This window comes from Lithobates pipiens, unplaced genomic scaffold (genome assembly GCF_037356315.1).
Source record: "Lithobates pipiens isolate NorthernLeopardFrog02 unplaced genomic scaffold, aLitPip1_a1.2 Scaffold_3, whole genome shotgun sequence".
Classification (NCBI taxonomy): domain Eukaryota; kingdom Metazoa; phylum Chordata; class Amphibia; order Anura; family Ranidae; genus Lithobates; species Lithobates pipiens.
The window spans coordinates 79,019,328-79,036,985 of NW_027507790.1; the positions used below are offsets into that span (position 1 = coordinate 79,019,328).

Sequence of the window (17,658 nt, forward strand, 5' to 3'; positions counted from 1 at the left end):
AGACAGCAGATATGGATGTAAAACTTATGTAGGGAGATTTGTTTCATCTCTGTGTATCATCTAAGGATGTTTGCTTCACTGGGTGTATGAAGAGTTTACATCCACTTTAATGCATAGAATGCAATAAGGTAAAAACCTCTAAGGCCGCGTACACACGGGCGGACTGTCCGCCCAACTAGGTTCGTCAAACAGTTTGACAAACAGTCCGTTCAAAATTAGCATGAACGGACTTGACCACACACGATGAACGAACAGTCCGCTGAAAGCGTGCGCGATGACGTGAACGGCGCATACGACGGGACTCGAAAAACGACGTCCTATACACTGCAATGCAACCTTCGGCGTGTAAATCCTTTCTGAGCATGCGCGGAACTTAGTTTGACGAACAAGCCTACACACGAGCGGACTGTCCGCTCAAACCAAGTTTCAGCGGACAGTCTTACGGAAATTCCGAAAAACTTTGTTCGTCAGACTGTCCGCTGAAACTGTCCGCTGAAGCCCACACACGAGCGGACTGTCCGCTGAAACACTGTTCAGCGGACAAAGTTGGGCGAACAGTCCGCCCGTGTGTACGCGGCCTAAGCCTTTACAACTACTTTAAAATATGCCTCCTAACATCCTAGTGTGCATAGACACATTGGCTAACATTGAGTTGCTTCTACAGACGAAATGCAAATATAAAAAGGTTAAAAATTATACTTTAACCACTTGCCGACCGCCGCACGACGATATACGTCGGCAGAATGGCACGGGCAGGCATATTGGCGTATATATAAGTCCATGCCTGCCCGCGGGTGGGGGGCCCGATCGGGCCCCCCCCCGGTGCCTGCGGCGGTCGGCATTCGTTCGGGAGAGATCAGGGATGAGGGGACGGCCATTCATTCATGGCCACCCCCTCGCGATCGCTCTCGACGAATGGAAATCCCCCGTGACATCACTTCCTCTCCTGTAATGTAAACACAGGAGAGGAAGTGATGTATTCTCTCCTCCGTGTCGGTATTTTCCGTTCCGACACGGAGGAGAGCGGATCGGTGAGTTGCACCAACACTCTACACACACAGTAGAACATGCCAGGCACACTCACACCCCCCCTTTACCCCCCGATCACCCCCCCAATTACCCCTGCCCCCCAGTCACAGTGACACCAATGTCATTTTTTTTTTTTTTTTTTTTTTTTTGCATTGGTGTCATTTGTGACTGTAATAACTGTTAGGGCAGTTAGAGTTAGCCCCCTTTAGTTCTAATGTACCCCCCTAACCCCCCCAATAAAGGTTTAACCCCGTGATCACCCCCCGTCGCCAGTGTCACTAAGGCTGGGTTCACATTGCAGCGGTTTATGAGAACGAATGTGATTCGCACCGCACTGCAGTGCAAATCACATCCGATCTCTGTGCGATTCGAGTTCAGCCATTCGCCGCACCCGCCGCACCCGCCACACCCGCCGCACCCGCCGCAAATTCGCACGGGACCCTTTTTTTGGCCCGCAGCAGAATCGGATCGCATGGGTGTTCACACCATGCGATCCGAGTTTGCAGATCGCACTGCGATATGCGAACTGATCTGGGGGTGTCAGTAACATTTCACTGACACTCCCAGCAGTTCGCATAGGGCAGTGTGAACTGCCGCCGGGAGGCATGCGATGCGGGAACCCGCCGCGGATTCGCGGCGTTTCCGCATCGCTCCAGTGTGAACCCAGCCTAATAAGCGATCATTTTTCTGATCGCCGTATTAGTGTCACAGGTGACGCTAGTTAGGCAGGTAGGTATTTAGGTTCGCCGCAGCTTTTTATAGCGCCAGGGACCCCCATATACTACCGCATAAAGCCCCCTGATTGCCCCCTAGTTAACCCTTTCACCAGTGATCACCATATAACTGTTACAGGTGACGCTGGTTGGTTAGTTATTTTTTTATAGTTTCAGGGCACCCGCCATTTATTACCTAATAAAGGTTTAACCCCCTGATCACCCGGCGGGTGTCATTTGTGACTAATAACTGTTAGGGCAGTTAGGGTTAGCCCCCTTTAGTTCTAAGGTACCCCCCTAACCCCCCCAATAAAGGTTTAACCCCGTGATCACCCCCCGTCGCCAGTGTCACTAAGGCTGGGTTCAGATTGCAGCGGTTTGAGAACGGATGTGATTCGCACCGCACTGCAGTGCAAATCACATCCGATCTCTGTGCGATTCGAGTTCAGCCATTCGCCGCACCCGCCACACCCGCCGCACCCGCCGCAAATTCGCACGGGACCCTTTTTTTGGCCCGCAGCAGAATCGGATCGCATGGGTGTTCACACCATGCGATCCGAGTTTTCAGATCGCACTGCGATATGCGAACTGATCTGGGGGTGTCAGTAACATTTCACTGACACTCCCAGCAGTTCGCATAGGGCAGTGTGAACTGCCGCCGGGAGGCATGCGATGCGGGAACCCGCCGCGCATTCGTGGCGTTCCCGCATCGCTCCAGTGTGAACCCAGCCTAATAAGCGATCGTTTTTCTGATCGCTGTATTAGTGTCACAGGTGACGCTAGTTAGGCAAGTAGGTATTTAGGTTCGCCGCAGCTTTTTATAGCGCCAGGGACCCCCATATACTACCGCATAAAGCCCCCTGATTGCCCCCTAGTTAACCCTTTCACCAGTGATCACCATATAACTGTTACAGGTGACGCTGGTTGGTTAGTTATTTTTTTATAGTTTCAGGGCACCCGCCATTTATTACCTAGTCTCACTAGTGTACCCCTAAATTTAGGGGTGTCTACTTTCCAAAATGGGGTCATTTGGGGGGGGTTTGTGCCATCTTGGCATTTTATGGCCTTCAAAACTGTAACGCCCTTAGAAAGCCTGAAGGCGGTGCTTGGTTTTCGGGGCCCCGTACGCGGCTAGGCTCCCAAAAAGTCCCACATATGTGGTATCCCCGTACTCAGGAGAAGCAGCAGAATTTATTTTGGGGTGTCATTTCACATATGCCCATGGCATGCGTGAGCAATATATCATTTAGTGACAACTTTGTGAAAAAAAAAAAAAAAAAAAAAAAGTTTGTAATTTTCCCGCAACTTGTGGCAAAATATAAAATATTCCATGGACTCAACATGCCTCTCAGCAAATAGCTTGGGGTGTCTACTTTCTAAAATGGGGTCATTTGTGGGGGTTTTGTGCCATCTTGGCATTTTATGGCCTTCAAAACTGTAATAGGTAGTGAGGAGTGAAGTCAAATATTTACGCCCTTAGAAAGCCTGAAGGCGGTGCTTGGTTTTCGGGGCCCCGTACGCGGCTAGGCTCCCAAAAAGTCCCACATATGTGGTATCCCCGTACTCAGGAGAAGCAGCAGAATTTATTTTGGGGTGTCATTTCACATATGCCCATGGCATGTGTGAGCAATATATCATTTAGTGACAACTTTGTGAAAAAAAAAAAAAAAAAAAAAAGTTTGTAATTTTCCCGCAACTTGTGGCAAAATATAAAATATTCCATGAACTCAACATGCCTCTCAGCAAATAGCTTGGGGTGTCTACTTTCTAAAATGGGGTCATTTGTGGGGGTTTTGTGCCATCTTGGCATTTTATGGCCTTCAAAACTGTAATAGGTAGTGAGAAGTGAACTCAAAAATTTACGCCCTTAGAAAGCCTGAAGGCGGTGCTTGGTTTTCGGGGCCCCGTACGCGGCTAGGCTCCCAAAAAGTCCCACATATGTGGTATCCCCGTACTCAGGAGAAGCAGCAGAATTTATTTTGGGGTGTCATTTCACATACGCCCATAGCATGTGTGAGCAATATATCATTTAGTGACAACTTTGTGTAAAAAAAAAAAAAAAATTTTTTTTTTGTCATTATTCAATCGCTTGAGGCAAAAAAATAAAATATTCAATGGGCTCAACATGCCTCTTATCAATTTCCTTAGGGGGTCTACTTTCCAAAATGGGGTCATTTGGGGGGGTTTTGTACTGCCCTGCCATTTTAGCACCTCAAGAAATGAGATAGGCAGTCGTAAACTAAAAGCTGCGTAAATTCCAGAAAACGTACCTTAGTTTGTAGATGTGACAACTTTTGCGCAAACCAATAAATATACAATTATTGACTTTTTTTTTACCAAAGACATGTGGCTGAATACATTTTGGCCTAAATGTATGACTAAAATTGAGTTTATTGGATTTTTCTAATAACAAAAAGTAGAAAATATCATTTTTTTTCAAAATTTGCGGTCTTTTTACGTTTATATCGCAAAAAATAAAAATCGCAGAGGCAATCAAATACCATCAAAAGAAAGCTCTATTTGTGGGAAGAAAAGGACGCAAATTTTGTTTGGGTACAACATTGCATGACCGCGCAATTACCAGTTAAAGCAGCGCAGTGCCAAAGTGTAAAAAGACCTCTGGTCATTTACCAGCAAAATGGTCCGGTCTTAAAGTGGTTAAAATGCAAACAGGGAGTCCAGGCTACCTGCTCATTCCTTTAGTTTTTAATGTTATTGTTGTAATGCACCAGTTGGTTTAGTCCATTTTGTTGGTAATCTGGTGGTCTCTTCTGCCTGTGATGTAGACGAGGGTCATATATATATATATATATATATATATATATATATATATATATATATATATATATATATATATATATATATATATATATAACATCTGTAAAGTCAAATGCAATTTTGCTTCTGGCTTGCTTTGATTTGCCTAACCCTAGGTTCATGCTGCCGCATTTTATGAGGGTCACGCTTGCACGGTTCATTTAATAGGCTGCTGTGCCTGCATTTCCGCAAAACAAAAGTGCATGCACTCTTTTTAAAAACACAAGGCGCATGGAAATCATTTCATCTTTTTGACCATGCGATTTGATTTCCCTGCGGTTCCTGCAAACGCACTGCATGCTGAAACATGTGGAGATGCCATTCTGAATGAATAGCAGCCCCGCGATTCTCATAGGAGCAGCGCGTTTTGGCTGCGGGTGTGGGAACAGAAGCGATGATTCTTGCAGCTACATGCATAGGTGTGAACCTAGCCTAAAAGTTGCATCAAGCTGCTTTTAATTTGCTGCTTTTGCTTTTAATGGCTGGTCGTCTTTTGGGATCATATCGGTAAATGGAAAAACTCATTTACCCAGTTGAAACAAGATGAGTTAAATAAACCTGTAAGAAAAAGGCATAATGAGCTAGTATGCATCGCATACTAGCTCTTTCTGAAACACTTCCCATAGAACAAAGCCCTGTAGAAGCGCCCGCACTCCGCTGCAATGTCTGACATCATCCCCAGTGTTTCTTTCAGGTTCGTGGGCTCTGACGCTGTGATTGGCCGGAGCCGCGATGATGTCGCTACTGCGAATGCACTTAGGAGCCGGTCCTTCAGAATGCAGGCGCAAATGACTGCGTGCATATAAATATCACCTAAATGGTCAAGATTAGGAGATATTTACAGTACCTATAGGTAAGCCTTATTATAGGCTTACCTGTAGGTACAATTAAACAAGGAGACTTTACTTCTTCTTTAAGGAGATTCATCCTCTCTATTTGTCATGTTTACCATTATTATTGAAAGTGGAAGGAAAAGAAAATCATAACATTTTTGGTTGTCCACAGAAAAGTAATAAAGGAAAAATCTTCTTATGGGGACAATAGTTCTGGAGATTTTTTTTATTCTCCATGTCCTTGTTGCTGATCTCCTACCTTCACCATCCATGTTCTTCTGAGCTCTGTAGTTCCTCTGTAATAGGCTGCTGAACTTGCTGAAAAAACGTTATTGCCTGCGGATTTCCTGTTTGTAAGACACGCGCCGTTGTAGTCCTCTGAAAGAGCAGGGAGGAAACAGACATGTTGTGGGCGGAAGGGGTTTCGCAGCCCCCGGTCTGTGCCACCCACAGAGGAGGTGTCTGCCTTCTCCTCTTCTCCTCCTCATCCTCCTCATCCTCATCATCCTCCTCCCCCTCCTCCTCCTCCTCTTCTGCTCCCTGACAGTCGTCGCCACCCCCCGCCTGGTATCTGGGAGCGGGGATTATTATCAGTAATCAGTTGTATGACACAACAGGGATCTCCCACTGTGTCGGGTATTGTATACAAGAACACCGCTCGCTGATGTCCCGCCTCCGCCGTTATTGTGATTGGCAGTGCACTGTGCCAATTGTGCTGTTATTATGATTGACAGTGCACTGTGCCAATTGTGCTGTTATTATGATTGACAGTGCACTGTGCAGATTGTGCCATATATTGGCACAGTACGCTGTCAATCATAATAACGGCAGGGGGCGGGACATCAGGGACTGATATGCAGCACCGGTTTGTATTTATATTAAAATGCTTTGCATTGCATTTATATTAAAATGCTTTTCATTTATAAGGCTGTAACCTATCATACCGTGTGTTATGTATGGCTTGCTGGCTGCAGAATGAGGGGTGTGATTTATGTTGAAGTGAGCGAGTTGACATTTACATGCACAAGCCTAGTGTACCTCCCACATTCACTCCCATCCCAAGGATTTGTGGGAAATGTAGTCTGATTACAGTTAGAGAGAGAGAAGAGGATACGATACAATCACTGTTCTAAGAGATCCTCCCTGCCAGAAAAGATGATGCATTTTCTGAATCACAGAGCTGACTTCCTGAAAATGAAATCAGTCATATCTCTTAAACGGTAAGAAATTTCACAAAAGTAATAACTGTTTAGTGTTTTGTGTGGGGAGAGGAGGGTGTACTGATGGGGGATTTTTTTTTCAATCCTGAAGTTCTGCTTTAATTTGCAGGGATTTCCTCTCACTTCTTGTGAAAAAAAAATCCTGACGGGGGTTAAACCCCCCCCCCCCCTCCCCCTTACTCTATCCTAAATGGAAAACAAGTTTTGCCTATAGTTCTACTTTAGCAGATGATTTTGCATGGTATAGGCTGGAATGCCTCTTAAATGATGTAAATTTAGAATTAAAGCAAAAATGTTTTGTTTTTGTACACAGATAATAAGACTGTGATACCCAATCAAGTGTACCAACCTCTAGGATCGTGCCCATGTAACCTGACAGCTGGAGCATGTGACATTCTCTGCTGTTGTGATCAGGTATGAGTTTATTCAATCATGTGCTTTTGTATTATATATTCTTGGAGTTAGCCCCACATCCAATCCCTGTCCAAATAATGCTGCCCCAACCTCTGCAACATCTCCAGAATATGGCTTATTTTTACCAATGACACCACAAAGCTTCTAATTTTGCTCCCTGGTTATCTCTCACCTTTTAACTACTGCAACTCTCTCCTCATTGGATTACCTTTACATAAGCTATCCCTCCTCCAGTCCATCATGAATGCTGCTACCAGACTTGCCCGCCTTACCAACCATTCAGTGTCTGCTAACCCTCCCTACCAATCCCTCTATTGGCTTCCACTCGCCCAACAAATAAAATTCAAAGTACTAACAACAATTTACAAAGCCATGCACAACTAGGCTTAAAATATCAACCAAAACTGCTCTATTTGGTACTCCCAAGACCTCCTGCTCTCTACCTTCCTTGTGACCACCTCCCATGCTCGCCTCCAAGAGTTCTCGAGAGCTTCTCCTATCCTTTGGAACTCACTCCCCCAATCTGTCCAAATATCTCCTAATCTAACCATCTTTAGGCGATCAGTGAAAACCCTTCTCTCTAAAGAAGCCTATCCTGCTTCTAACTAATACACTGTTTTTACTTCCTCCATCAGCTCACCCCCACAGCTATTACCTTTTGTAACAATTGACCCTCCCTTTTTAGATTGTAAGCTCTAATGAGCAGGGCCCTCTGATTACTCTTGTACCAAATTGTAATGTAACTGTACTGTCTGCCTTCATTTTGTAAAGCTCTGCGCAAACTGTTGGCGCTATATAAATCCTGTATAATAATAATAATAATAATAAAACCATTATAGTTAACAATGTTAGGACTGGGAAGAATTGGCAGTTTGAGCTTAGTAAAGACCAACAAAAAATGAGAGTGGAGAGGTAAAGACAAAAGCAGTAACTATGGAACTATTCGATTTTTTTTTTCCCCAGTTGTCGTCCAGGACAGCCCTTGAGGGATGGAGTCCCTCCCATCGACACAGGAAACACATTGCCACAGTTCAAAAGGCGGTCCCTCAGGTCCCTGGTCAGTCATTTGTGTTTCCTCCATCGGAGAAACATGTTGCCAGGAACCAGGAGAGGAATTCATCTCTCAGGGGCTGCCTGAAGGGAGTAGGAGACCGCATGGGGGGGGGGGGGGAGGACTGGATCCTATCCATCAGCTCCAATGAAGTTCCTACCTTATCCTATTCAAGGCTCTGGTACCGTCCAGCATGTTAAGGAGCAGACCCTGTTACCCCCCCCCGCCTTCTTCCAGTGCAGAGGTGTGCCAGAGACAGGGTGAGGCAGGTTCCCCCAGGTTCATTTTTGGTGGGAGCCGGAGATGCCATTTGCGTCTTTTCCGGCAGAACTACATCATCACTGTGTGCCGAGACTTCCGGTTCTGGGTCTCCGGAGGCGTTAAGGAGGAAGGGGAAAGCCCAGGCTGGGCCTACTATTCCCGACCAATGTCCAGCAATACCAGACTAGCAGCGGGATCTGGAGCAAGACGGGGGGACCATGGTGGCTAATCCCCAGGATGCTCCGGCGGACGCAGGCACCAGCCAAACCCAGGTAGGCTGCTGAGCAAGCCCTGTACTGTGATTTTTCATGTGGGTAGTTGTAAGGCTGAGACCTGTAGTACCCCATGATGGTGGATACCTCACTGTCCCGGGTATATGCAGTTTGGTGGTTGCAGCACAGGTTTTTTGAAGAGGGTTAAAGGGTTTTTGATGCCGAGTTCATCTATTTTTTTTATTTTCAGGCTAAGGAGGCTCCAAGGGAGGACAAGTCAGGCCACAAAAAGTGCCCTAATTGTGGAAACAAGCTATCTTCAGGCTCTAACAAATCTTTATGCAGACAGTGTATTGCAGGCTCACTTAAAACAGAGGCAGCCTCTCCTTTGGCTAAATTCCTTAGCTCCTTTTAAAGATAAGATGGTGTCAACCTTTAAATCTCTCAGGGAGTTAATCGCAAATGTAAGCACGTCTGCTTCCACCAGTAGAGCAGCTGCGATTGCCTCTTCACCAGGTCTTACAACTCCCAGCTCCGAGGAGCCCCGTACAGTTAGGGAGTATAGCCACATGTTAGCCCTGAATCCTCTGACGCAGGCTCAGACCAGGATGAGGATCAGGCTGTAGCTAACAAAGCTGCAAAATACAAGCTGTCTCTTGAGGAAGTAGATGAGCTGTTGAGTGCTATTTATGATACGCTGGAAATTGATGAAGAAGAAGTTCAATTGTCCAGACATGATAAGATATATGAGGCCCTGGGGAAAAAGAAGACAAAAGTATTCCCTATACATAAGATACTTTCTGACCTTGTCTGTAATGAGTGGGCAAAACCAGATAAGAAATTCTTCTTTCCAAAGTCCCTGAAAAGAAGATTTTCCTTCGACAGGAGCCCAGAGCCGGTCTGGGAAGAAAAAAAACTAGACGCCCCTCTGTCCAAAGTGTTAAAACAGTCTGACCTTGCTTTCGAGGATATGGGTCATTTAAAGGACCCAATGAACAGGAGACCAGACATAGTCTTAAAAAGGACCTGGGATGCTTCTATGGCAGGCCTGAAACCAGCTCTAGCCACTTCTTGTGTGGCTAGAAATCTGGAGTTCTGGTTATCACAACTACAAGAACACCTAAAAGCAGGCACTCCTAGGGGGGAGCTCTTAAAAACCTTCCCTATGCTTTTCTAGGTGACAAGTTTCATTTCTGATGCAGCTACTTCCGTAAAATTTACAGCTAAGACTGCAGCGCTTTCCGTCACAGCTAGGAGGTCAGTCTGGATGAAAACTTGGGGGGAGGCATGGTGTCCAAAACACGCCTGTGCAGTGTCCCTTTTACAGGAGACTAAAGCCGCGTACACACAGGCGGATTGTATGGCCTACTTAGTCCGTCATACAATCCGACGGACAGTCCGTCATACTTTCGAATGAACAGACTTGACCACACACGGATGCACAAACAGTCCGTCGAAAGCTTGCGCGATGACGTGTACAGCACGTACGACGGGACTAGAAATAGGAAGTCCAATACACAGCAATGCAACCTTTCGCCGTGTAAATCCTTTCTGAGCATGCGCCATTCTTAGTCCATCGAACTAGCCTACTGACGAGCGGATTGTCCGCTGAAACCATAGTATGACGGACAGTATTACGGAAATTCTGAAATACTTAGTACGCCAGACTGCACGCTGAAAAAGTCCGCTGAAGCCCACACACGAGCGGACTGTCCGCTGAAATGTGTTTTGACGGACTAAGTAGGCCATACAGTCCGCCCGTGTGTACGCGGCTTTAGTCTTTGGCCCTGAATTAGATACCGCCTTAGAAAGGACGGCGAATAAAAGAGTTTGCAATGAGAAGAGGGGAGCAGGAGGGTAAGTGGACCTTCCAATTTCAGGTGAAGTTCTGCTTTAATGCTTCCCAAGGGTTACAAACTATATTTTGATTAGCACTGGTTTTAATTAGGTTATAACCTTGTATCCGTATTTTTTTTTTTTTTTTAACTTTTGGGCACTGCCACCAAATGTGGAGTAGAGTGGTCCTGTGCCTTGCATCTCTGAAAACAAAGTGGAGAGACAATAGAAGTGAATTTGGCCATGTAGTTCAGGGTCATATACCACAAGAATAGTGCTTTATGTGCATTTTCTTGGCCCAAGATATTGGTGGAGCATTTTGCTGCTATTGTCCACATTTTATCCCATTTTCCGATGTCATTAAGGAGTAGATATGACACTTTAATAATGTGTATTCCGTGAATCAAGACAGGGGGATGGAACACCAGGTGGTTAGAAGTCTTGAGAGTTCCCTAAAGCAGGCTATACGCTAGTAGAATATGGGAGGTGCCAGTGACGTCACCCACAGTGCTTTGTGTGTACTGCTTTCTGTGAGGAGAATCTAGCTGTATGCAACTGACCTACTTATATGCAATCTAACTGTGGGATATGTGTGAGTGAAATCGCCCAAACCCTTAAAGGGGTTGTAAAGATAAATGTTTTTTCACCTTAATGCATTCTATGCATTAAGGTGAAAAAACATCTGACACTGCCTGCGCCCCCAGCCCCCCCCCCCCCCATTTTACTTACCTGACAACTCGTCGGTAAGTGGCTAGGTGGTCTCATGGGGCCTTTGTGCGAGGGAGTTGCAATATTGTACAGTATGATAGGGTCATAGTTAGACCATGGTTCTCATAGGATTTTGGCTCTGGAGAGCTCTGATAGAAAAGTTTGCTGGTCTCAGATATGGTATATACGCATGGGCAGGGTGCATGGAGCAGAGTAATAAGTATAGTCCCTAAGAAGAGGGTTTAAATTTTATTTAAGGTATGTTTTATAATCAATACAATTATCGATACTTGCCGCAAACTCTTGGAATTATATTCAGGCCCCCATTTTCGCACTCTTTGTATGAATAGTTTAATGTCTTTACTTTGAAAGCACTGTTAACAAAATATGTTTTGTCTTATGTTGTTATAGGAATGCAACTCCAGCATGATAGCACTTTTTAATGGTTCCTGTTACTCTGGAGTTTTTGGTGGCAATGTTTCTCCACCATTTGACCAGCTTTGTAGCGTCCAGGAAAAGAATCGTGCACCAGACTGGTTTCCATTCCTGTGTGTTCAGTCCTCCATTGATAACTCTCCATTTCTTGGCTATTTCTATCAGGGAAACACTATGTAAGCATCCATTAGTGTGAACATTTCATTATATGGTATTTAATATTTTGTTTTAAGATAAGTATAAAAAAAAATATATATATATATATATATATATATATATATATATATATATATATATATATATATATATATATATAAGCTTTGGGTTCATCATCATCATCATCCTCAATGTGTCCACCCTGTTGCCTTTTAAAAACAGCACCAATTCTCCATGGTCCTACTTGTTAACAATGTTAAAGGAACTCCGCAGGTAGGTTGTTCCTACTATTTAGGAGAACTTACAGTGATGATCTGTGGATTTAGGCTGTTTTTGTTGCTTTTGTCTTTTCCTGTTATTTCAGACAGACTCGGAACATTGATTATCCTTCATCCTTCACTGTTTCCTTCACCCTCTCATCTTATACAACTTTCCATACCTTTTGGTGAAGAAATTGTCTACTGTTGGAGCCAAATGGTTTACATTTGGACTCCTCAGTCTAGACTAGAGCACCTGTTGGCATTTTTCTGCACATCAATTCTTTTGTTTTCATGCATAGCAAGTCAAGTGGACTTGTTTCTATGTCTGAGATATAGTATAGAACGGCAGTGCTATGTGAATTTGTTGTGCCACATCCAATATGGAAACTACGAAAAAGAGAAAAAACCCTGGTGGTGGACTTGTGAGGCACGTACAACAGTAGAATAGAATAAGAACAATTTTATTTATTCATTAAATTGATATAAAATCATGTCATAAAAAGTAGTTTATGAACAACAAAACAGTTTATACAGTACAATTTGGCTAGTAAGCTAATCGCCTATACAGGATACAATTAGCTATAGAGCTTATCACCCTACACATTTCGGAGCTCTTGTGGTCTCCTTCTTCAGGGGTAAAGCATAGAGTGTAATTCTGATGGAGGATACAAATAACAGGATATTAGGACAAGGAAGTAATGTACAAGCGTTATATGCGGTTTTATCTTTGTACTTACATATAGGGGTAAGGTGTTATATAAATGTAACAAAGTATTCATTAAAAACAGCAGAACTGGTCAAATAAGATGCATGGCTTCCCAGTATCCAAGGTTCCCATACGAGGATAGTATTAAATGTGGTTCTGGAATGTATATTGTTGCTGCCAATGGGCAGGGAAATCCTGGAGGACCCTCCCCTTTCTTTCCCCCAATAAAAAGCAGGGGGGTTACGCTGAGTGAGACTGGGAAAAACACTGAGGCGAACAAAGGCACTAGGTCCTAAGAAGATAGAGAAGGAGGATAAGTTGAGAAGCTAGTGTGTTGAGAGAATGGCTAGTGTAATAATCTGTACACATTAAATCAAAAGCTACATAATAGCTAAAGTATTAATTGGTACTATCAAAAATGTACCTGCAACAGTAACGCTGATAAAAATGGGTGGAAAAGTGTGTAGTCCCAACAGGGAGTAATGGTAACTTTAGGAATTATTAACTGTAACTATAACTGTACCAATATTTCTTAGCCCTTGTACACACGGTTGGACATTCCGACAACAAAATCCGTCCGATTTTGTCCGACCGATTTTGTCCGAAACTGGTGTTGCATACACACGGTCGGACAAAGTTGTCGGAAAATCGGATCGTTCGTAACGTGATGACGTTATTTAGTTATGACGGGACTACGTTCAGGCTAGTAGCCAATAGCTTTGGTCTAAGAATGTGATCTGAGCATGCGTGGCACTTTGTCCGATCGGAATTCTCTATAAACGATCGGGCAAAGTCCGATCGGATCATGTTGTCGGAAATTTTTTATATCCAGCTCTCAAACTTTGTTGGTCGGACATTCCGACGGAAAAAGTCAGATGAAGCCCACACACGGTCAGATTATCCGACAACGCGGTCCGATCGGACATTTTCTGTCGGAATGTCCGACCGTGTGTACAAGGGCTTACAGTTACCAATATTTCTTACAGCACTGTTGCTCCTCCAAGCAACAGTGCTTGGAGGAGCACACCAGATAATCACCGATCTTCCTTGAAATTTTTACCTGTGAGTAGCCTTGTTAATGCGGTAAGGTAAGGCTCTCAATCCTCCTCCCCGTATTTTCCTTCTGTACTCGGTCTTGCAAATGTTTTTGTGTGTTTCCTTTTTCGTTTTTACACTGAACTAGAGCTGCACAATTCTGGCCAAAATGAGAATCGCTATTTTTTTTACTTAGAATAAAGATCACGATTCTCTCACAACGTAACATCTTTCACATTATACAAAAATCATTGGGCTAACTTTACTGTTTAGTTTTTTTTAATTCATTAAAGTGTATCTCTTTTCCAAAAAAATTGCATTTGAAAGACTGCTGCGCAAATACAGTGTGACATAAAATATTGCCACAACCACCATTTTATTCCCTAAGGTCTCTGCTAAAAAAAAAAATATATATATATATATATATATATATATATATATATATATATATATATATATAATGTTATATATGTCTAAGTAATTTTTGAGCAAAAAATAATGATTTCACCTTGAAACCAGCAAATGTAAGAAAAAGGTTTAGTGGTTGAACTTCCCTCATTTACAAACTGAAGTGTATTCATTTGGTCTAAAGGACAAATTGTTACAATGTTTATACTTAGTTCTGCAGATGAGGAATGTTGGTGATGCTTGGCAGACAGCCCAGTTTTTTTAGTTTTTTTTTTCTTTTGACGGCTGTGGCTTCAGTAGAAAAGAGAATTATCTGCATAGAAAAAATCGGGAAAATACTTTGTCAAGATCGCAAGGGGGGAAAAATTGCGATAACGATTAATCGTGCAGCTCTACACTGAACGGTCTTCCACAATCTCAACTTGTTAGCAGAGCATGCCTTTTCCTCACCTAGTTTAATTATTAGACACAGCTGATTATCTTTGATTTAATGGATATATTTTAGTACACGTGTTACCTTGTTGATCATTAGCACTTATTTGGTGTAATTGTGCACTTGACCATATGCCTGCAAAATCCTTAATGGTGTGCAAGTATACCTGGGAGAATTGATGCAGACTTAAAAGTAATGGTGGACACACCAAATATTGATACAGTTTGAGAGCGTTTTTGCAAGACCAGCAATTATTTATTTATTTCTTATAAATTTTTACTTAATAAACAAGCCATGTCTTGACATAAGAGTAGCATCATGTCACAACTGGGTATAAAAGAGAAGAGAGACGCCTCTTAAGTGTAGCAATATGGTTACATTTAATAAAGGTACAACATTTAGCAACTCACATGGTTGATGATTAAAAGAGGCACATCTAAGTATGGAGGCATCTGAGGTAAAGGTGTCCACATAGACCATCCACCTTTCTAAGCTGCGCTTCAAGCCTTGTTTTCGGATTGCTCTACTGCAGGGTAGTCTTCCCAGTCACGATTTCAGACTGACAGCAGTGAGAGCCGACGGTGCGGAGGATGGTCTATGTGGACAGCTTTACCCCGGATGCGTGCATACTTACCGTGTTTCCCTGAAAATAAGCCTGGGTCTTATATAAATGTTTTCAACAAAAGACCCAGTACGGCTTATATTCGGGTTAGGGCTTGTTATGTGCTGTCTTCTCTCCACATCTCCCTCCCTGCCTGTCAGAAATCCCTAGTGGCCAGCGTAATGGAATTAAAAGTGCCTGTAAAATCATAAAATGCACTGCATTACAGCCCTATACAATGTAAAGTGTGCACCGTACCTTCCTACAGCGCCTTCCTCAGCGCTTGCATGACCCACCTGATCAGTCTTCCATGCTCTGAGCACTGCAGAGGGAGGGGGGCCCGAGAACCCCTGCAGAATGCTGACAGAAGGAGAGCAGCGGGGAATCAGCTGAGCGCCGCTCGGCGCTTCCATGTACTGCCTGAACGGTCTTTTCACACTCCAGCAATGCAGAGGGAGGGGGGCCTGAGATCCCCCACCGACAGCTGGCAGAAGAGGAGGAGAGCAGCTGGGGATCAGCTGAGCAGCGCCGCAACGAAGGTATTCACCACAGAAACATACACAGTCTAACCCACACAACACAACGCTTCCAAACTCAGGCTTATTTTTGGGGTAGGTCTTATTGCAGCCCTCCCCAAAAATCACAGTAGGGCTTATTTTTGGGGTAGGTCTTAATTTCGGGGAAACACAGTAGATGTGCCTCTTTTGATCATCAACCAAGTGAGTTGATAAATATTGGGCCTTCATTACATGAAACCATATTGCTACACTTAGAGGCCTCTCTCTTCTCTATTATACACTAGCTCCAGCTGGATTTTTCTGCTAATCACCTTGTGGAGGCTGCCATTTGTGGATGAACATTTTATGGTTACACAACCTATTAAATTGTGCCAGCAAACACACAAATCCCTGTGCTGTCAGAGGAGAGGAGACATGTTGTTTAAGTAGAAACTACTACTTAATATGTCTCCTCTCCTACTCAGTTCCATTCCCATACAGTTAGAACACACTGAGTGAAACGCACATTTAACACCTTGATCGCCCCCTAGTGTTAACCCCTTCCCTACCAGTGTAATTTACACAGTAATCTGTGCAGTTTTATAGCACTGATCGCTGCATAAATGTCAATGGTCCCAAAAAATGTGTCAATAGTGTCCAGTCTGTCCATCACAATCTTGCAATACCGCTAAAAATTGCAGATCACCGCCATTACTAGTAAAAATAATAATAATAATAAATTATTAAAAAAATAAATCTTTCCCATAGTTTGTAGACGCTATAACTTCCGTGCAAACCAATCAATATACGCTTATTGCGATTTTTATTTATTTTTATTTTTTTACCAAAAATATGTAGAAGAATATATATTGGCCTAAACTGATGAAGAAATTTGTTTTTGAACCACTTTCCGCCCGCCGTATGCAGAAGGACGGGCGGGAAGTGGTTCTGTTATCCTAACTGGGCCTCATATGACGTCCAGCAGGATAACATGCTGGCACGCGCCCATGGGGTCTGACACCCCGCATCTCCAATCGTAATGAGAAGCCTCTGTCAGAGGCTTCTTACCACGTGATCAGCTGTGACCAATCACAGCTGATCATCGCGTGAACCAGGAAGTGCCGGTAAACAGCATTTCTTGGTTCACACTGACATTGAGAGCCAATCGATGGCTCCCCCTGTCAAAGGGGGGGGTCTGTCCTGATAATCAGCACATTGTTTATCAGCACAGCCCCCTCAAATGTACAAATCACCTGCCAACCAGTGCCCAGCAATGTAAAAACAATAAATTCTGCCACTGCTCCCCACAATGCCAATCCCTGCCCACCACAGTGCCAATCACTACCCAGCAGTAACACCTGTCAGTACTTGTCAGTGCCACCTATTGGTGCCCATTAGTGCTGCATATCATTAGTGCCCGTCAGTGAAGGGGAAAACAAAGTTTTATGATAGAAACGAAAAAAAAAATTTTTTTCAAAAATGTTGTTCTTTTTTTAGTTTGTTTAGCAAAAAATAAAAACCACAGAGGTGATCAAATACCACCAAAAGAAAGCTCTATTTGTGGGAAGAAAATGATAAAAATGTACTTTGCGTACAGTGTTGCATGACCACGCAATTGTCATTCAAAGCGTGACAGTGCTGAAAGCTAAAAATTGTCCTGGGCAGGAAGGGGCGCAAGTGCCTGTTATTGAAGTGGTTAAAAACATTTTGGGATATTTATTATAGTAAAAAAATATATATATAATATAATATAATTTTTTTTTTCAAAATTGTCAATTTATTTGTGTATAGCGCAAAAAAAAAAACTGCAGAGGTAATCAAATAGCAACAAAAGAAAGCTCTATTTATGGGGGAGAAAAAAAGATGCAAATTTTGTTTGGGTACAGCATTGCATGACTGCGCAATTACCAGTTAAAGTGACGCAGTGCCAAATTGTAAAAAGTGCTCTGGTCAGGAAGGGAGTAAAACCTTCCAGGGCTGAAGTGGTTAAAGTGTAAGGCAAGTCAAAAACCTAACTAAACTTAAATCTTTTC

The 17,658-nt window shown here is 43.4% G+C and overlaps 1 protein-coding gene across 1 annotated transcript in view; it reads left to right on the top strand.

Moving 5' to 3' along the window:
• The window catches only part of TCTN2 (tectonic family member 2), a 56,337-nt gene that overhangs the window by 13,562 nt on the left and 25,117 nt on the right, over positions 1-17,658 (top strand). Inside the window, exons 5-6 of the mRNA XM_077461856.1 lie at positions 6,926-7,026; positions 11,506-11,705. Coding sequence (XP_077317982.1) covers positions 6,926-7,026; positions 11,506-11,705 — 301 coding nt within the window. The remainder of the gene's footprint in view (positions 1-6,925; positions 7,027-11,505; positions 11,706-17,658) is intronic.